Source organism: Thamnophis elegans, chromosome 4 (assembly GCF_009769535.1).
Source record: "Thamnophis elegans isolate rThaEle1 chromosome 4, rThaEle1.pri, whole genome shotgun sequence".
Lineage (NCBI taxonomy): Eukaryota > Metazoa > Chordata > Lepidosauria > Squamata > Colubridae > Thamnophis > Thamnophis elegans.
Window position 1 is genome coordinate 65,183,728 of NC_045544.1, and position 22,277 is coordinate 65,206,004.

Here is a 22,277-nt window from a genome sequence, read left to right on the forward strand (position 1 = left end):
AGAATTCATCAAAACATTAATGAGTCATCTTTGTATAGATATGGATTCTGAGCTTCCTTTGCTTCATATCCTGGATCTTTGGTTTCTTCTAAACATCTGCTCTAAAAATTATGTGATTACAATATGGCACTCAAAGTCAGCGCAAAGTCAACACACACAAATACAGCAGCACAGTATGAGCTTTGTGTTGAAGGCAGAGTTATCAGAACAGATATTCAAAGAGAAAGCTACAATAATCTGGATTAAACATTTGGAGATTTGCAGTACTGTATATATTGCGTTAGAAGTTTAATCCTTACAGTAGAAGGAATGATAATGATGCTACTGAACCCAATCCACTTTATTTTTATTCTGCTATGCCCAAATCTTTGGAATAAAAGTGGTCTAGATAGCACTTAATCCAAACATCTGCGCAAGGACAGCAGCCTCTACCATACTGAAACTCCTTCAAGCAATTAGGCCATAAAGGATATAGCTATAATCCTCTATGTCAATATATCATAGTCACAGATCGGGATCAAGCAAAATGTGCCCAGAACAAATATGTTCCAGAGAAGATTAAAGATGATTAATTCCCACTATAATCAACAGCATTTGTATATTGTTGATTTCTCTCTTTTTTGCTGTACGAAAACAGAATCGATGTGTGAAAAGAAAATGAAACTTTAGCATGTGATACCTTCAAAGGGCAGATGGTAAGCTTTCACACAAGGATAAAGCCAAAATGCACAGGCAGTTCGGTGGTATAAGCACTCTTGAAACAATATAAAAGTTTAAAAGGCATGTAGAACTAAGAAAGAAATTATTGAGTTATTTAAACCGGGGTATCCACAGGATAGGTTAAAATAAAGTCAAGAGGGCATCTGGAACGGTGGATTTGAAACCCACTCCTTTTTATGTGTATAAAGCATGTAAAAAAGAAGTGGGTCACAGAGGCCATCTTGGCTGTTTTAATCTCCCAGCAAACATCCCTAAATCTAACCATCATTATTTTGATTTCAACTATGAGTGTGTTATTTTAAAACTGATCATTTAGAAAGATTATAAAATCTAGCTGAGATACAAGTAGCAGGAACTCAGTTGCTTGGCAGCTTTGGTGGTCTTACTGTCTGAGGTACTTCCAGACCTGTGTGTAGAGTCACCTGCAAAAGGGGAAAAAAGCAAGAATTTAGAACTAAAAATATATGTACAAAGTAGGGGATTGTTAGCTATGGCAAGTTTTGCAGGAACCCATTGAAACCAAACGTTTTTCTAGGACCTTAGAGCATAAAATATAGACATAACTTTCCCAGCATTCACTAAATGATGGTACAGAGTGCATGGTGTGTCTGTGTGTGAGAGTTGCAAGGGTAGCACAGGGTATAGAGGGGCTGAAAGAGAATGTGCAGATGGGGAAACCTACCCAAGCGACTTGTGTTCTATCCTTACTGACTTTCTTAGGGAAACCAACAGGGAAGGTTACAAATGGTGATCATATGATTGCAGATCACTGCAATTAGTCATAAGTATGAATCTGTTGCCAAGTGTCCAGATTGTTCCCTGAACTTGAACAGACCCAACCTAAATCCAGGAACTTTAGGAAATTTCTGGAAGTTTGGCATTAATAGACACTTCAAGATGAATATTTACACATCATTGAAAAGAGACAATTTAAAAAATAAAGCTAAGAAGAAACAAAAAGTCTAAAATGCATCATCTCCAGCAACCAACATTCAGATAAGCAGAGATTAACACCACAAAAACAATCAAGCAGAAAACAAAACCTGAAGGAATTACCCACAGAGAACACTACACTGTCACCAATATTGGCAGGCCAAGCCACCATATATCAATAGGGAGCAATGCAATGCAATCCTCACACTCACTAGCATTGATGGTGTTCCCTAGTTGGGTAATGCCTGCAATCAGGTTCAGAGAGCCACAAGGACACCACACAGTGCAATTTATTCAACTATTACTTTGAACTGACCTAATCCAGTAGGACAAAATTTTTACCTGAACATTTCGGTTGAGACTTAATGCAGGCATGAAAACACCCTCCACGTTCTCAAATGCCGGAGGGCCCTGCTGCTGCCCATTTATGTAAAAGGTTAAGGAGTGCTTGTTGAGGTCCAGAAGAACACCTACAGTTGCACCTTTTGAAACACCTCCTTCTGTCCTAAAAAACAAAGAGACAATAATGATGTTAACAACATTAGACTCTGCCATATTTTAATTTTCTTAATGCTCTTAGAAAAGTGCAAGATGCTAAGTAACTCATCGCTGGGTCTCTGCTGGGCTTCAGATTAGATTCCAAAAATGTAATTTAGAGTGCATAGGAAAGAATTTGTCTTATGTGTGTAGAACCTGTTTGTACCTGTTTAAAGCAGTTATGTCTTTTCTCAGGATACGTGATAGCTTTTGTGCAGACAATAGATCCCCAGAAAAGCTGCAGCTGCTTTAAAAAGATGCCAATAAATATTAGCAATTTATTTGCCTGACTCTAGGGAAAAAATTAATCAGAATAAGGAAATGGAAACAATGACTTCTAAAAGAGACAGTGTTGATTACACAACTATACAAGAAGATAAGGAGAAGGGGAGAAGATCATCCCTTGCTACCTACCAACCCTTTCTTTTGCATTGGCAGAAAATTATGTTGAAAGATTACTTTTAACATAACCACAGTTTAGAGAACAATTCAGTTATGCAAGTTTAGTGAAAACATCCAACTGAATAGTGGTACAAAAATAATAGAAAATTAGCTAATAGCAATCTTTTATTCATTGCCTGAAAAAGTTGGCCAGGAGTTTGCTATCCAGATAGGGCAGCTATAGCCAAACAAAATGCGAAATTTATAAGGTTTTTTTTTTAATAATATGCATGCTACATTGTTTATCATCCAATTATACCAAGGTAAAACATATACAGGTAATCCGTGACTTGCAACAGTTCATTTAGTGCAGTGTTTCTCAACCTTGTCAACTTGAAGATGTTCGGATTTCAACTCCCAGAATTCGCTGGCTGGGGAATTCTGGTAGTTGAAGTCCAGACATCTTCAAGTTGACAAGGCTGAGAAACAGTGATTTAGTGGCTGTTCAAAGTTATAATGGCACTGAAAAAAATGAGTTATGACCATTTTCACACTTATGACTGTTGTGGCATTCCCATGATCACATGATCAAAATTCAGAGGCTTGGCACCTGACTCATATTTATGACAGTTGCAGTGTCCCGGGGTCATGTGACGTTTTGACAAACAAAGTCATTGGGGAAGCCAGATTCACTTAAAAACAGTGTTACTAAGTTGACAACGTAAGTGGTTCACTTAACAAATGTGGCAAGAAAGGTCATAAAATGGAGTAAAATTCACTTAACAAACCTCTCACTTAGCAACATCAATTTTGGGCTCAATTGTGGTCATACATCAAGGACTACCAATATTGTTTAAAATGGATTACAAATGAATCATACAGAATCTATTAGGTTTAAGGCAAGGACCTGCAATATTAAGGAGAAATACTAACTTACAACTTACACGGTTGCTGTAAGGTTTACAGTCAGGTAAGGGAACACTTTCATTGGGTATTTTTAATCAACAGGCATACTTATTAATTCCTTATTTCTTCCGATTACATAAATGATCATTAAGCCCTCCCTAATATAATGATGAACAGTTTACTGTTACTTCACTGACATATTTTAAAACATCTCTGAATAGATTTGAGAAAATTCCATAGAGTATTTTAGAACAGATTCATGGCCACATGTGATTAAGGTCTATACCTAGAAGCCATAGAAGTGACTAAGGTCAATTGCCATTTGTTATCCTAAAATCACCTAATTAACCTGTTATGTGTGTGTGTGTGGGAGAGTTGGATGAGGTTGCAGTACACATTCTGCTTTAAATTCTTGGAAGCAAAGCAGAAGCCAACAAGCAAATGAATGAACCATTTGACATGAAGAAGTTAAAAATAGGAGACGGATTCAGAAGCAGGCCATCCAACTTCATTTCAGATTATATATATATATATATATATATATATATATATATATATATATATATATATATATATATATATATATATATATATATATATCTGATTGATTTAGCAAACTCCATTTAATGGCCTTTTTTCCTCTTCAGTCATTTACATTATAAGTGATGGGAGCAGGGCCAGGTTAAAACCAAGAATCTGCTAAATGCCATATCATATTTGGTCCATAAGCCTAATGCTGACAAATGCCAGGACAGTTATGTATGGTAACACAAATTTATGAGCTATGTCAGCAGGAATTGGGATGTATGATAAATGTTTCTGAAATGATGGGGTGGCAGGACATTCACTGCACAGCTCTTGAAGAACAAGAAGGAAACCTGGTTTAAGCCAGAAAGTAGCTTCTTGAATGCTTACCGATTAGTGTGGGAGTTGCAATGCATGAACCAACTGCGATTGTTGTCAACATACATCGCCCAGGCTTTGTCATCCTTCCCCAGCATCATATCCTTGACCACATTGATTCTAGCAACCCCAAAGGCTGGATCTGGATGGTTATCATAACGGTCCACGTGCAGCTCCCAATAGTGGACTCCCTTTGAGAAAGCTGCAGTGCCCAGAACCACACGATCATCATAGCTACTGCAGGTAGCAGTCTGGTTGTCATTTGAAAGGACTATGTCTCTATGGGCTGAACAGGGATCAAATGTAAACCAAGCCACTATTAAAAAAGAAAAGAGGTGAGTATATTAGAACAGTGCAACAACTAACTGAATTGTGATGAGCAGTAGCACTGTATTAATAAATGAAGATTATTCAGGATACAGGATACAGTTCTTTGAAATCTAGGAACCCCTACAGACAGCTCACCTCAATCAACTTTTTAAAGTGTTGTGATTATTACCACATAGAAATACCATAATATGAATATATATAAACATACACCCTGTTTCCCTGAAAATAAGACCTCCCCGGATAATAAGCCCAATCGGGATTTTGAGCACATTTGCTAAAATAAGCCCTCCCCCCAAAATAAGCTCTCCCTGAAAATATTGCAAAACAGCAGCAGCTATGAGGTGTCCACGCTCGCTGCCTCCTGTACCTCAAAAATAATAAGACTTCCCCGAAAACACAATCCTATTTAGAAACATTCTAACTCTATATTACTATCCTAAATTATATCCTTACTTAAATTATAATAACATCCACTCATACATCGATATCATATATTTCTTATAAATTTTGCATTCTATATATTATACTTTTACATTTTATATGTTAGGTTTTACGTTTCCTCTCAAGCCAGGAGTACCATCTATCCCAAATTTGATAGTACTCGGTTTCTTCCCTCTCCTTCATCTCCATAGGTGGTCTATCCATTTCTGCACATTCATAGATTTTCCTTCTTATAATTGGGTCTGCAGGAGTATCTGTTTGTTTCCAATTCTGTGCTAAGATGATTCTACTTGCGGTTAATATATGTAATGTTATATATTGTAGTTTTTCCCCATTTTCCCATCAAAAGTACCCAGGAGGAACAATTCCAGCCTCAACTCTATCCTCTGTTCAGGTATCTCTTTCAGGCACTTTCTTATCTTACACCAATATTTTCTAACCTTGGGACAGGTCCACCACATATGGTAGAATGTTCCTTGCTTATACCCACATCTCCAGCACTCTGGAGATCAGTTTAAGAACATCTAATGACCAATCTGGTAGGTGGTAGATGCCACCGGTAGAACATTTTATAGAGATTCTCCTTATAAGCAGCTGACATTGTTAGTTTGTAGTTTCTCTCACATAATTTATCCCATTGATCTTTCTGTAGATTTCCTTAAAAGTAAAGGTAAAGGTTCCCCTCGCACATATGTGCTAGTCGTTCCCAATCTAGGGGGCAATTCTCCACTGTTCCCTCTAAGGTGCGAGAGTGAGCGGCCGCGCACGTGGCAACAAAACACCGCGCAGCAGTTTCCAACTGCCGCCCAGTGGTTTTTGTGAGACGATAATAGGAGGGGAGAGCCAGCCTGGAGACAGCAAACACGGCAGGAAGTAGCTGAGAGAAGGGGTGTGGGGGTTGGGAGAAGGCATGGGACCGGCTTCCAGCAGCGGCTGCTCGGATTTGCCATTTGAGAGAGAGAGGAAGGGAGGGAGGAGGAGGAGGGGAGGGAGGGAGAGCGTGAGCTTCCGCTTTCGATCTGCCGCCCAAAGACTGAACGGAGAAGCAAAGAGGCAGGAGAGACAAAGCAGGAGAGATGAAGCGAGAGCCAATCCGGGTCATTCCTTCCAAGAGGCAACTTTCCCATCGAATGACTCGCTGCCCTAGACCCTCTGCAGTCCCTCTCATCCGTCCAGGATGCCAGCAACAGTGTTGGGCTGAAGGAAGGAGGGATTCCTCTCTCTCTCTCTCTCTCTCTCTCCCTCCCTCCCTCCCTCTCTCGTTTGTTTCTCTGTGTGTTGTGTATATACATGTCTCAATGGGTGCAATTGTGCAAGCACTTTTTTCCTCTTGAAAAGAATTTTTGGATTTCTCCTCACCAAACCTTTAAGACTGAAAGAGTTAGAGTTGAAATATAAAGAGATTGTTAATCGCCATACTGTTAGATTGATAGGCAATTATGGACTATCTTGATTATATCCTCCTTAGAAAGAATATGCTACTGTATGGTTGAGAAAAAGATCAAACTTCATTCCATGGAAACCCAACGAAGTTCATAGGGAGCGTTTCTTTCTATGATGGGCTTTTTGGGTCAACTGAATATCAGTTATCAAAAATGTAGGTAGAAAATTAAGCAGGCAATAGACAATTACAAAAAGGGAGGCCAACTTTCTGAATCTGTTTCTTTGCACTTAGTGACTTATAAATAGACTAATGTTCTGAAAACCTGACCTAAATTACTATATATTTTAAATAGCTGTAAAGCTATGCTGAAAAAGTTGTTCTCATGGTATTGTGATAAATTCAATAAAAAGAAGGGAATTCTTGATGAATTTAAGGAGAAATGAGAGTATTGGATAGTAAATGGACAAATAAAATTACCAATCAAAGAGAATATTTGCACCTCAGGGTTGAAATGAGATGTTCTCTCTTACTCTTTCCTCTTCCTCTCTTCTCTCTCTGTCTCTCTCATCCTCTTTCTCTTTGTCTCTCTTCTTTTTCTCTCTCCCTCTTTTTCATTCTTCTGTCACTTTCTCCTTCTCCCTTCTCTCTCCTCTTTGTCTCTTTCAGGCTCTTTCACTCTCTTTCTCTTTGTCTCTCTTTCTCTCTCCTTCTTTCCCACTCTTCTGTCTCTTTCTCTGTCCTTCTCTGTCTCTCTTCTCTCTTTTTTTCTTCCTCTCTCCCATTTTTTTATCACTTTCTCTCTACTGCCCAACCTGTCCCCATACTTATCTTCGACTGATCACGTTTGCAATAATTTCCTTCTTTCCTAAATAGGCGCAGTTCCCTTACTGGATCCCTCGCTCACTCAAACACATACACACACTCACGCACAAACCATTTTCTCCATTCCAATTCGGACCCTATAAATCAATTGCTCTGTGAAACATCTGTGAAAAAAATTCAGGTGCTCAGGCATGAAAATGTGCTGCTCAAATACTATACTTTTCCGCACACACTGAAAAAAAATTAGAGGGAACATTGCAATTCTCATCTCCGTTTCAAAGCCAAAGAGCCAGCACTGTCGGAAGATGTCTCCGTGGTCATGTGGCCAGCATGACTAAACACCAAAGGCACACGGAACGCTGTTATCTTCCCACCAAAGATGGTTCCTATTTTTCTTCTTGCATTTTTACATGCTTTTGAACTGCTAGGTTCGCAGAAGCTGGGACAAGTAACAGGAGCCCACTCCATTACAATGAGCTAGAGATTTGAACCACCAAACTGCCAATCTTTCTGATTGACAAGCTCAATGTCTTAGCCACTGAGCCACCGCGTCCTTACATGACTTCAATTTGTATCAGTAAACCAAATTTTCCCAATGGTGTTTCCTCCAAATTTGTAGGACTTTATTTGTAGGAATACAAATAAATTAAAATGAAATGAAAAAATGAAATGAAACTTCAAAACCCATGATCCTCTTAGCCATTCTGTCTGCTGACCCACGTTTATAATAGTCAACATCTAAGAGACTATAGAATTCCATGTTTAGAAAACATCCACTATATTTTATGAGAAAGCCTGACTCTTTTTAACAATATCTACACACCTAATGAAAAAATGAATTATGGATACAGCAGTTAATATTTTAGTGTGATTTGCATCAAATCGAGATGTGCAAGATACTGTAAATAATACATAGAAATATTTATGTGTGGAGACCAAACATTATCTTACACAGTGCCAATTTACAACTACTAAGAATATAGAAATAAATTATTTATTTTATCAAATTGGCACATTGGTTTTAAATATACTTCTTTATCTGTGGGTAGGTCTGTTACAAAAGTCTAATATTCTCTGTAGATTTTTAAAGAAAGGATCTTTGAGAACAAATGTTTTTTCCCCTCCTAATCCAATCTGGCAGTGTTAATGTAAGAAAGAAAAGAAGAGAGAGAAATGTTTTATGATTCATAAAGGTTATGTATCATTAATCAATATTAATTTTATATTTAATTATATGAAACTGAAGCTTAAATTCGCATGCATATGTTATAAGACGTTATAGAAAATAATTTCCTTGAAGTGAGTTGAAAGACAATTAAATTCTGCAATTCCTCACCTGAATAAAATGGAGGTAGGAACTTCAGATACACTGAAGCTCAATGAGGAACATTATTATCAGTCATATTAATTAACTTCAAAAACATCTGCAGTTCTTGTAGAATGCCTGCCTGCCGTCCGTCCATCCATCCATCCATCCATCCATCCATCCATCCATCCATCCATCTATCTATCTATCTATCTATCTATCTATCTATCATCTGTCTTCTGTCTGTCTATCTACTCAGAATCCATCAGAAAATCTAGCATGTTCTGAAATGTTTTCAAAACTTGACAGATTCTGCCATGGAAAGTGACAAAAACCACTGGTGCATTATGATATATATATATATCACTGGTGCATTATGATTATATATATAATCCCCAAATGAATCAAGCTTGTTCAGATGGATCTGAATTCTATCTGAAAGGGAGTCCTCTCAAAAGTTATGAGGAAAGGAATTGTTTTTGATCCTGAAATATTCTGGAAACCAACAAAATCTGGAAAATCTAGTATATCCTAATTGTATAGGTCGCTGTTCAAGAAGGAAGCATATATACTGTATGTTAAAGAGAGTTGGTGTTAAATGATTCAGATATTTATTCCTCATTCAATTTCAGAAGCCTGATCTAAAAACTCAAAACTACTTTTGTAGCAAATACAGTTTTCTTAAAGTTCATCTGTTCCCAAATATAAAGAAATTTTAGGAAGGGAAAGTATCTGTTTTTTTAAAGACTCACCATCAGAAGTTTGTAAAACAACCGTCTTGCTATAAGGGCCTACTCCGGATGAATTAAAGGCTTTCACTCTTGCATTGTAGGTACTATTGAAATGAAGACCATCAATTGTACACAAGGTTTCCTTGCCCACATATACTTCCTAAACAACAACAACAAAAGATACAAATGTCCATGAAAAGACCGTCAATTGCTTTTGGACCATTATCACTGTAAGACCCAGTGAAGAAGAAATGATGCTAAAAAGTTATACATAATTAGAAAAAGCTTGAAGAGTATGATTTCATTATTTTTTAAAGCAATTATTTTCTAAGAAGAGAGATTCATTGGTGTCTGGCTAGATCCTGTAAGGGCTGTCAAAGTATAGGCATGTAGGAGGAAAATGGAAAGGCTCCAGCAGGATCAGAGGTGGGTTCCTACCAGTTCGCACCTATTCGGTAGAACCGGTTCCAAAAATTTTTGAAACACACCAGTGGTGGGTGTGTAATGTCCCGCAGTTATCTACACATTAATAATGATCTAGTAATATTTCCTTATACATTTTAGGGACCTTTCCTTACATAATTGGTGTTTTCTTTCATACTTTTGGATTTCTAATTTCTGTTTCCGTTAGTTGGCAATTGCTAAAACCAATCCCACATGAAAAAATATTCAAAGCCTTCTTGATTTTAATTGTCAATTTATTTATTCCTGCACATTGTAATATTTATTCATTTACATATCTCTGTTTTTCCACTGTTGTGCAAACACAATTCCAGCAGCTGCTAACATGTGTAAAATTAAATATACATTATAATCCCTTTCAAACAGCCAACAAAATATTTCTGGTTTTAATTCCATATCTTGCTTTACGATTGCTTCTAACCACTAACTTCTGAATAGCTACTTGGACCGACCTAAGTACTAATTCATAATTTCATATCCAGTCACATGGGCGGCAAGCGACTCCCATCCAGTCACATGGGCAGCAAACCATTCCCATCAGGTCACATGGGTGGCAAGCCACTCCCACAAAGGAGGCCACACCCACAGAGTAGGTTCCAACAATTTTTGAAACCCACCACTGAGCAGGATGCACAAAAACCATAGCAGTTGCATTGGCTAAGACCTGCAGAGGGACCCTTTAATTTAGAATCCTCCCTTCTTCCCTTCAGATCTTATTTGGATCTCCCTTGACTGCAAAAGGAAGAAGCATTGGGCTCCCACTTCTGATACTAAGCTTGCCCATCATAGGGCAAGCACACCAGCATTTGCCCAAGAAAGCCAAACATAAATATAAGAGGAACAAAAACTCACTCGAAACTGGCCACCATCTCCATCATCAAGCTCCAAGATGTATCCCTCCACTGGGTTGTGGCTAAAGGGTGGCATCCGCCAGGCAAGTGTCACACTGTTGTTTCGAGTACAGCATTTCTCCAACTGCAGGAGTGGCACTGGGGGTACTGAAAGAGGAACTGAGCACAGATTAGTGCAACTCTGCCCTTACCTTTCGGGCTGGGCATATAGTGAGCCACACAACATTCACGTCACAAGAAAAGCATAATTGACCCTCTTAGACTACCCAACTTGCAGTCTGAAATGGCAATCCTGACACCCACAATCTCATCACGACTACCTCAAAATTCCCCTTAAACTAATGTGGAAAGAGTTGAGCGATCAAACATTGAGAAAGTCACCATTGTGCCATCTTGCAAAGGTCATCTCGGCATATGATGACTCAGCTAGCTCAGTGTTTCTTGACAACATTAAGGTGTGATTTCAATACTCTAAGGAATACTGGGAGGTGACTCCACACATCTAAAAATTGTCAAGGTTGAGAAACACTGAGCTAGACAATAGTTTTGGTTTACGTTCAGTGCTGTTCTTTAAGTAGTCAACCTGTCAGTGGATTTAATGGGCCTGGGAATGGGAGCTGCGTTTCTTGAGAAGCTGCTCTGCAATGCTGCCCAATGCAATTCACCCAGTCAGGATGGAGAAGCAATGTGATTGCAATGTGTGTGCCATATCAAGGCCTTGTACAACAATTGCAGTGTTCAGAAGAGGCTTCTTGTACTTTCCCCAATATTTTCTATGGGTGAAGAGGGTCTTTGTTTGGTCATTTGCAAAATCCATGGAGCAACTGCTGTGAGGGAAAGCTTATTTTTGCAAAAGTTCCATTGCTTGGTTTCATTTTTAAAGCTTCTTGAAAATTGCACAGGTGCAATGATCTGCTAAAAACTCAAAATCTCTTATTTTATCTTTTGCGCCCTTCATGTCAGGTAATCTCTCTATGAACTCATATTAAAATTCTCCCTGTGCACTAAATTTTAGCGAATTTCCCTTTTCTTGTATCAGGTTCCCTGCAGTAGCTATTAAGTTTTTAAAAAGGGAAAGGGGAAAAAAAAGAACAGTAACACATTTAACATCATTTTTAGTAAATCATTGTAAGCACATTAATTTCTGAGCAATTCCAAAATGAATTGCTGTTCCATATGATCTATGTCACATAGTATTGTTAGGAGTGGATGATTATGATTCTTAGATCATAAGAGTTGTTCTTAAGCACACATGCAAATGGCTTTTCTTCAATTTTGGCCTGAGATTTAATTTTGTTTATGACTGAAACTGCTATATATTATTAGCAAACTTCCTACTTTTCCTATTCACCTACATTTCTCAGTGCCAAGGGAATTGTAATCTTTATCACATACCTTGTCCTTTGTTAATATTCTTGAAACCTTCTATAAAGCTATGCACAACTCTGCAACTAACTGATGTATATTTTTAATTGCACAGTTGTCCATAGCTGTACATAACAGAAAGCAGATATTGAAAACATTAAACATTTTTTTTCAGGTTACTGACATTTTAAGAGCCAGGTCTGAGAAGGCTGGGAATTCAGGAAATGTGCTAGTTTCCTGCTGTTTTCCCAGCTGCAAACAGACCCACACAAAGAAAAATGAGCAGAAAAATTGCCAGTACATTTCTGGTGGTTAATTATTTTCACACTGATCCAACGAGAGCCTATCAACTGTCCGTTCAGAAAACTCTTGTACAATTAAAGCACAAAAGCTAGAAAAACATCACAGTTCAGAAAATGGGCTCTTATGTCATAAGTAAGATGCTTTGGAGTCTACATCTATCAATTCCAAAACTGCTTGGTCCTTGCCAAGAGATTAGGGGATTTGTTACCCAAAACACCTAGAAGCGTTAGTTTGTCTACCCCTATCATGCTGCCTAAGAACATGAGTAAACATGATGGTCTTCATATGTAATTGGTTGGTATTTATTGTTGTATTTGATATGCTTTTCTACAAAGGAAAGCTTTTGAGAAAATTATAACTTAGTTAGCAGTTTTTTACTTTTAAAAAGTATATTAGTTCCTAATTGAAGCTTTCTACCAGGAAATAGAAAGGTATCAAATATTAACTAACATATCCAGCATTGATTGAGATTGTTACTTGTGCTTCTTAGAATCACAGAAAGAGAAATGGAAATTATTCAGCCTCTAAGTAAAAGTGACTTTCATCTAGAGAACTGAGCCCTAGCTCTTGGTCTATACAACTCTCCCTTTCACAGCCATTCTTTGCAATCGCATACAAAAGGGAAGGAAAATCAGCCTACAAAAGCTCACCCCTACATTTCATCTGAATGAAGTCCAGCTGATGGATTGACTGCAGTAACGGTTCACTATCCAATGTTAGATCGAATTCAGCAGATACTTTTGGTTCCAGCGCTCCTTTGACCCACTGCTCCTGAGATACTTGAACACGTTTGATTAAAGCATCTGAAATCTGAAAAAAGAACACTTTTTTGCAGACTAGACAAAGCTATTGAAGAACCAGTTCATCTACTGGAAGGCAAGGGTTTGTGATCCCAATCACTCAGGGAGGCAGGTGAGTCAATTTTCAGAGATTTAGGTCTGAAGACTTTTAAGGTAAAAGTAAAGGTTCCCCTCGCACATATGTGCTAGTCGTTCCCGACTCTAGGGGATGGTGCTCATCTCCGTTTCAAAGCCAAAGAGCCAGCGCTGTCTGAAGACGTCTCAATGGTCATGTGGTCGGCATGACTAAACACCGAAGGCCCACAGAATGCTGTTACCTTCTCACCAAAGATGGTCCCTATTTTTCTACTTGCATTTTTACATGCTTTCCAACTGCTAGGTTGACAGAAGCTGGGGCAAGTAACGGGAGCTCACTCTGTTACGTGGCGCTAGGGATTTGAACCGCCGAACTGCCAACTTTTCTGATTGACAAGCTCAGAGTCTTAGTCATTGAGCCATGGGCGTCCCTTGAAGACTTTTAAATTAAGTAGCAAATATTTTCAGCTAGCTTCTGAAAGTGGAATGCATAGCCAACGCTAATATGTCATTATATAAACAAATCAATTTTAAATGAGGCTTACAAGAATCTATCTTTCTCCATCTTTGTCACTAAACTGGATGGAATAAGCCATATAAAAATATATGAGGCTGGTATGACAGCATTGATCACTTCCAGACTAGAATCCTTTATAAGAGGTTGGTCATTTATCCCTAAGACAAATGATAACTTACCTGTAAGAAACCGGAAGGATCATTTTCTTTGATTACTTCTAGGCAATATTCCATAAGTCCTGTTGACTGTCGCAGTTTCAGAGTGCAGTGGTTTATCTGGTCCCATACAACCTATGGAGGGAAAATGTGTCAGAATATTCATAAACTGGCAGAGACCTGGTAACAAATCGGCCAAAGAAGGCTGTTTGGGAGCTGAGACAGCTAGGAGCCTGGGTGTGTCTTTTTCTTTATTAAGCTCTGAACTCTGAACTGAAACCAACCATGGTAGTTGCCTGTAACTACTACCATGTTGGAGAATCCACTATTGCTTTGTACATTTACTCATGTGTTATTATGTACATAAAGAAGTTAATGACTCCTGCTGAATCAGTTATCTGTGTGTGCTTTCTGGATGTGATTTCTGCAACAAACCCTGACAAAATGCCTGTCGATCTCTCCAGCATTCACTGAACTGAGGAAATATTTTTCAAAACACTTGCAGAAGAGAAAAGAATTTCATGGAATAATATTTGCTTAGACAAATTGTCAGCGTTCCGAGTAATGTACCCATTGAAAGCAGAAATCTGAGGCAGGTATATTTCTCAAAGTAAATGTTTATTGGATACATCGTATAGGCACAGCCAGTGAAAACCAACTCTAAAGGTTCCCATGGTTTTCACCTAATTAAAAGAGCAAAACTCCCCGTCTCCCCAGTGTCATCAGTGACATTGTCCAATGAATATAGTTAGCAGGCTCCTCTTCTCCTTCACCAGCCACCCGTTACGATGACCTTGGTTCCCACAAGAAAACTTTTTATTTTGACTGTTAGCTGCGCTATCTACTCCCCCCACCCCGCTTCTCTTTCCCTCTCTGGTCTCATGGCAACTGTGAGACAGCACAAGATGGCTTCAGCCAGGTTCACTTCAGATTGACTCAAACATATTGATATCATCTCTTTTCAACTATAGGCTCTACATAGGTTCTGATATTAGGGAGGCCAATGGCATATAAGGCAAATTCAGCTTGCAGGGGAAGATTCTAAAAAGGTTCAGGGTCCATTTATATTTATGGCTGACATATTTGAATCTCAGAGGTGTGTACTTGTGGCTTCACTTGTATGGATTGAATACGGCAAATTGGGACCTAGGATTACAAAGGATTTTTTGCATGTTCTTGTATCCTTTTTTCTTATAAACTTCGGTAATAATGCTAAATAATTAATGTAAAGCTTTAGAACTACACATTCAAGAACATGGTTTTAAAAAATGATCAGGTTCTTCTATTCAGCAGGTATGAATAAAGTTTTCACTCACCTTTAGCTTGTGCTCACGCTCTTTGGTAACTTTGGTGAGCAATTTGGCCTTTTGGCGAGTCAAAGCATCAACTAAAGCATCACACTGAGCAACCAGACAAGCTTCATAATCCAAGCCATTTTCCTGAAAAAAGATGTGGGAACAACCTTTACCTTTATATTCTGAGAGCACCAGAATTAGTGTGTGTAGCCAACAGTTATTTTTCTGCTCTTTTCTAAACACTTTGGAATCATGCAGTTATTTTTAATAACTAATTAGTGTCCTGAAACCAGTTTCCTATTGCTATAAAATGTCTGTAAGTATACTACTAAGAGGATGATTTTGGCAGAAGATAAAAATATCCTTTCCTACTTTGGCACCATTAAAATTTTAACATCCTCCATGCTTTGTTAGGGTGATGTTTGTATAAATTCTTGGGTGTTATTAATCAGGATTGTTTCCTTCCTTCCTTCCTTCCTTCCTTCCTTCCTTCCTTCCTTCCGTCCGTCCGTCCGTCCATCCATCCATCCATCCATCCATCCATTTCTAAATTGCCCATCTCCCTTATTTTCCTGTGCAAATCTTGCTCCTGATTGAGAAGCTCAGTTGTTGGAATCATATCCATGATAATGCAGAGATCCTGTTCATCTGAATGGAATTCATACAGGATATTGTGGATTGTTGGTACATGGCAGTGATGCGTTTCAAAATTTTTTACAACCTCTTCTGTAGGGGTGACCTGCTTTGTGGGAGTGGTTTACCAACCATGTGACTGGATGGGAGTGGCTTGCCAGCCATGTGACTGGGTGGGCATAGACAACTTGTAAAATGTGGTGAGACTCACTTAACAACGCTTTTGCTTAGCAACCAAACTGTTGGCTCAAAAACTCTGGCATTTGAAGCACGCAAGTCTCAAAACTGTCAAGGTACAAGACCCTTGCACCCCTAATCCTTTAGGAAAAACCCCCCCAGGGGTGTTCAAACTTGACAGCTTTAAGACTTGTGGACTTCAATTCCCAGAATTCCTCCTCTCACTCTTCATCTTGATGATGTGCGGACAGGCGGGGAAAGGGAGCTGGAACCGGTTCTAAACGGCACTGTAGATTTGTAGAACCTCTTCTATAGAAGAGGTTAGAACTGACAGGAACTCACCCCTGGTACATGGGTTCTAGACTTGTAAGGCAGTGAAGGCTTTGAGTTGAAAATACCATAAAGCTGCAGGTTTTACAATTGTGTTCAATTAGACACAAACATGTCTGCATATTCTCACGCCATACTACCGCTCATACATATTCATTTATCTCTTTCTAATATACAAGCTGACATAGGTACACTTGATGCCAATGTCTTGCATAACTGAACGTGATCCCTGAAAGTAGGGAGGAAGCAAGATTGCTGAATAAAAGAGAAGTAATGAAGATTCTCCCTCCCAGCAAATTAACCTGAAGACCACTGTGAAAAACCAGTGGGTTGAAGAATGGGGTTGAAGGTAAATTCCCCATTATGATCTGTGATTCCAAGTGTTGGATTGGACTGTACTGAGCTTTTATTGACTTGGTTTAGCCTCCTAAACAGCATCACTGCAATTATACAGAAAATTGCCCAGCAGACTTGCCGTTGTACAGTTTTGTTATGGCCACTCAAAACAATGTACATAAAAGCTCAAATTCTATCTACATTACCTGTATCTGCTGTAAAATATTTTTCAGTTGCACCAAAAATTCTTTTGCTTCCTTTGCTTTGTCTGAAATGCCGTTCAAAGCCTGGGACAGTTGTGCCTGGAAGGAATAAAAGATGAAATTAGCTACCACTATTCATGTCTTCCTGCCTGCCTTTCTATTACAAGCCCTGGTAATTGTACATAAAAAGACTGAGATTTTACTTAAAAGGCATATGGGGGGGATGAAGACTGGGTGTTCAACCTGATCATGGAGACCAGGATTCAAGTCCGCCTTCAACCATGGAAGCTCAGTGAATAATTTCAGCTACTTGTTCTCTCCGTCCAATACATCTCATCGGCGTTTTGTGGGATAAAATGGGAGAAAGCAAAACTGTGTATGCCCCCTCAAGCTTCTGGAGAAAAGGTAGCAAATCAAATAAATTAATAAAAAGCAGCATTTCCTTTATGTATTTACTGATATACTGCTTTGCGAACCCTATAGAATAGAATAGAACAGAACGGAACAACAGAATTGGAAGGGACCTTGGAGGACTTCTAGTCCAACCCCCTGATTAGCCAGGATACCCTACACCCATGATGGCAAACCTATGGCACGTGTGCCACAGGTGGCACACAGAGCCCTTTCTGTGGGCACACTAGCCGTCACCCCAGCCCAGCTCCACCAAGCATTCAGGTTCGCCTTCCACAGGCCAGCTGGTCTTTGAGTTTCTGCCGGGCATGTTGGGGGGCAGGGAGCATGTGGGGGACGCATGTACAAGGAGGTGTTCGCATTGCATTTTGGGGTTCCAGGTGCACACTTTGGGCACTTGGCACCAAAAAGGTTAACCATCACTGCCCGACACAATTTCAAACAAATAGTTGTCCAGTCTCTTCTTTAAAACTTTCAGTGTTGGAGCTTTCACAACTTCTGGAGGCAGGTTGTTCCACTGATTAATTGTTCTGACTGTCAGGAAATGTATCCGTAGTTCTAAATTGCTTCTCTCCTTGATTAGTTTCCACCCATTGCTTCTTATCCTGCCCTCGGGTGTTTTGGAATAGTTGTACGATTTCTGAATAAACAACAGCAATTGGCCAATCAATAACACAATCCCTGTTTTTCCAATACAAGGGCCCCCCAAATTAAACCAAATGCTGATTTAAAGACCACATAATGGAAAATGTGCCTTCAATGTATTTTTCAAATGACATGAATGTAATTTCATATGGAATGGACAGATCTAAAGCCACCTGTTCCTGGCCTAGAATAGTTTTCGCTCACTAGCCATTCTTGTAATTTCCATGCTAAATGCTACTGAAAATGGTAAGGAAATTAATAGGTCAATAGCTGAAAGGCTTAAGCCTTTTCCCTTTTCTGAAATTTGGGACAATTAATTACACTCCCTAATACTAGGGTATAATATTATCAGATTGATCTATATATGAAAAAGTGAAGCCAAATCAGGAACACACTAATCAACATTACATTTCAATATTACAGCCAGAAGCTTCACCTAATATTAGAATGTTAATAAGCTTCCTTACTTCAAACCCTGAGAGTAGCCGCCAGTCAGGGAAGGTCTTGTTATTTTGCAGTAAACCCATAGGTTATTCTTCCTAAGACCCATAAACAGTTTTAAAAGAAGCTTCCCAAACAGCCTGCTGAATGAAATGAGTTATTATTACCCAGATACAATTTGCCAAACTAAAGAGGGAGTTTCATCTGCAAAGAACAAAGGTTGCCATGGTTTCGTTGAAGCCACTTTGAATGGTTTGTATTTTTTTCCCAGTTTGAATAATTTAGAAATGAATATTAGTGCAGAGACTTTGAGATATCGTGTATGCTAAATTTCTTCTGACAAAGCACCATTCCTTGTATCAAAACATTGTTTACCGTGTTCATTTACAGAGTTCCTGGAAGCTCCAACTCTGGCATTTAGCATGATTGTCTGGTTTTCCTTTATCTCAGGGGCATTTAGAAGATTTGGGGGTGGAAGGGAGTATCCTAATTTTCATCTCGTAACATCTTTATCTGCGCCTCTAAATTAACGGTGGGATTCACTTCCCTTCCCTACCGGTTTGCAAATGTAAGCGTGCACCTCACCTGTGCATGCGCACCATCTTCTGCACATGCACAGTGCTCATGCATTGCATCAGGGTGGGTGGGCGGAGCCTCCCGCAGCCGCCGCTATCGGTTCGTCTGAACCAGAGAGAATTGGCTGCATATCACCTCTGCTTTACAGATAGATGGGCAGGGAGAAAATTGTCATATCTAGCTAAGGAACAGGGGGGGGGGGGGGGGGAAACCCATCATTCTCTTCCCTCCCAATTCTCCCAAAATGTATTTCTGAAGACACCCAGAATTGGTCCTTCAAGGAAATTATTGCAAAGCATAATATATTTTATATATTGCCTTTGGTGTTGGAATACTGTAAGGAGGAAAGCTTTACTTTCATGCCAGTGCAGCTAATGATGCTTTTAGTTGTCTCCCTCATGAGTTAGGAGGAGATTAAGGCAACGATGGAGGAACAAGGAAGAATGCTGGTGAGATTGGGGGCATGATTATCTCATGGTTAAATATAAGGGTTGTCAAGGCCAAACAAACATGAACGCACACACACACACACAATACTCTTTAAATATGCAGGCTGTCTCTTTCCACAGAAGAATCCAAGTATCTTGGCAAACAGCAAAGATAAATATTTAGCTACACTTTTAAAAATTATCATCAATATTCTCTGCAGCCCACCAACACTTTCACAATACACTGAAAGACTTCCTCTGAAACTAAGTGGTGATGTTGTAAATGCCACTGAGGTTGTCCACACTTGCATTCAAGCAATGATTGTAGCAGGGCTGGCTTATTTTTCAGAGAATTTTCTTAACCACTTGTGCCTAAATCTGTCAATATAGGAGCCCCTGCAAAAACAGGAGTTCTATCGATTCCTTGAATAAGTATCAATTCTGCTATTCCTTCTCAGATAAGGGTTCATTTGTTATCCTGGGGGTAACAGCTGCAACAGAGTATTATTGATCACTTTCTGATCTCTGGTTGCTGACTACAGTTTACAGGACATGGGACTGTTGAGAATGGCTTTCCAAGGCTATTTCAGAAAAATAGCCAAATAATGGCACTTTCATTTCTATAATAACTTCTTTACAAGATAGGACCAACAACCAGATCTCAGAAGCCACCCGGAGGTCTCTTCAGAGAGAAGCATGAACAAATGTCCATCCCTATCTATGGCAGTGGGGGTTCCTGTCCCCGTTGCTACCGGTACACTGCTCATGTGGCTGAGCCTCCTGTTCGTGCATGGGTGGTCCGCACGCATGTGCACTCCCCTGCCCCTCAGACACCCAGCTGCTTGTCAGAGCTCATGCATGCGCCACACGGTTGGCAATTGGCCGGTTGCTTTAAAAACAGGTATAGAACACGGGTGGGTGGGTGGGCCAAACGATCCACTGTACCAGTACGCTGTCAGCTGCTACTACTATGGCTGTACCGGGCCATACCGGCCAGAACTCACCACTGGACTGTGGTTATTAATTAAAATACTAAAAAAGCTGTTGGGATACTGTTCTGAAACCCCCCCCCCCCCCGCCCGGCCTGTGAATAAACCAGAACACAGGCCTGGCTGTTTGCCACTATTTAATTACTGAGATAACGAATCCTTTGGCTGAGGGCCCAGGCAACTCACTTTCAATAGAATAGCTTGGCAGCAACCTAGATAGTTCAAATGAAGCAACACAGATAATCCAAACGAACAGACACGGCTAGAATGCAGACAGATTTTCTTCACTACTAATTCGAACGGTTGTTTCCTGCAAATGTCCCCTCCCAACGCCTCACTTATAAACTCTCTTGGGAAGGGCCAATCCACAACCACCTGTGCTTAATTATCTTCTGTGAGTCTGCCTATGGAATTGCTGCTTCCGTTTCTCAGCCCTTCTCAATCTAGCATCAGGGACAAACTGCCTCTGATCCTCCCCACTGCTCCATGCCTCAGATGCCTCCTGGTGGCCAACCAGCCTCTCTGGTCCCTGCTCTGAGCCTGAACCCTACACAGGATCCTCCACATCTTCCATGACAGACTCATATGGTTCCTCGCTATCTGAGTCCACCAGCAGCTCAACCGGGTCCTGCTGGGCCACAACAGGATACTAACCAATTTGGCTTGCTACATTATTATGTAATTATTAAATTTTAACCGTACCTTCATCATTTGCCATTCTTGAACCTATGTATCCATCTAGGAAGCATATACTACTCAAAAAAGTTGATCTCCTTTTTTTCAGAACAAAGAGCTTGCCAAGCTTTTTATTAAGCACAATCTATTGTTAAACGTGCAAAACCACAGTAAACAGCATGACTGAAGTTGATTGTATTAATGGATTGCCTTTGTACTGTATGTACTACAGGCCCCCCGTTATTCTGCTGCTGTCACAATGTGGGGTTTCTAGCTGTTACAGAAAGAGAAGCTGCAAGGAATAAAAATCCTTCCATTCCCCACTATCTTGTCAGAGCTTCTTGGATGAAAAGCAAAACATTTTCAAAGAAAAAACAGGAATGTCCAGTTGCCTCCTGGAAAACCGCACCTTTGCGACAACCATGACCTGGATGACTGAGAATCTCTACAGACTACTGCTTGGCACTTATGCTGGCACTCAAATTCTCAAGGGTTTACTGTAGTTACAGCAAGGTGGTGTGGTGGCCCATCAATCTGAAGAGCACTCACTGTTGTTATAAAAGAGGCTGTTTTATAGTAGATTAAATATGGAGAGTCAGAAGCAAAAGCACCAGTACCACATCACACTAAGCTGCTTCTTACTTTGAAGTAAAGTTTTCTTGTGAAGAAAACCTCTTGTAAATAATTGGGTTATTAAATAAATGGAAACTTTCACTTCTATTGGTGCATCATCACATAGCTAATCAAATGGGTAACAACACCTTCTTCTTGTATAGTTCCATTAGTGGCTATCATTCTTTTTCTTTTTTATTGTCATTTCTTCAGCAACTGCCTGTATTAGAATATAATATAATAGAATAGAACAGAATAGAAAAACAGAGTTGGAAGGGACCTTGGAGGTCTTCTAGTCCAACCCCCTGCTTAGGCAGGAAATCCTACACCACTACAGAGAAATGGTTATCCAACATCTTCTTAAAAACTTCCAGTGTTGGAGCATTCACAACTTCTGGAAGCAAGTTGTTCCACTGATTAATTGTTCTGTCAGGACATTTCTCCTTAGTTCTAAGTTGATTCTCTCCTTAATGGGTGATTAGCTTCCACCCATTGCTGCTTGTTCTACCCTCAGGTGCTTTAGAGAATAGCTTGACTCTCTCTTCTTTGTGGCAGCCCCTGAGATATTGGAACACTGCTATCATGTCTGCCCTAGTCCTTCTTT

The 22,277-nt window shown here is 39.6% G+C and overlaps 1 protein-coding gene across 1 annotated transcript in view; it reads right to left on the minus strand.

Moving 5' to 3' along the window:
• Positions 1-1,076: 1,076 nt before the first annotated feature.
• The window catches only part of TRIM67 (tripartite motif containing 67), a 33,881-nt gene continuing 12,680 nt past the window's right edge, over positions 1,077-22,277 (minus strand). Inside the window, exons 2-10 of the mRNA XM_032216986.1 lie at positions 16,900-16,995; positions 15,239-15,361; positions 13,947-14,057; positions 13,026-13,185; positions 10,709-10,866; positions 9,416-9,554; positions 4,393-4,696; positions 1,996-2,158; positions 1,077-1,142 (exon numbers count right to left, since the gene is read on the minus strand). Coding sequence (XP_032072877.1) covers positions 1,077-1,142; positions 1,996-2,158; positions 4,393-4,696; positions 9,416-9,554; positions 10,709-10,866; positions 13,026-13,185; positions 13,947-14,057; positions 15,239-15,361; positions 16,900-16,995 — 1,320 coding nt within the window. The remainder of the gene's footprint in view (positions 1,143-1,995; positions 2,159-4,392; positions 4,697-9,415; positions 9,555-10,708; positions 10,867-13,025; positions 13,186-13,946; positions 14,058-15,238; positions 15,362-16,899; positions 16,996-22,277) is intronic.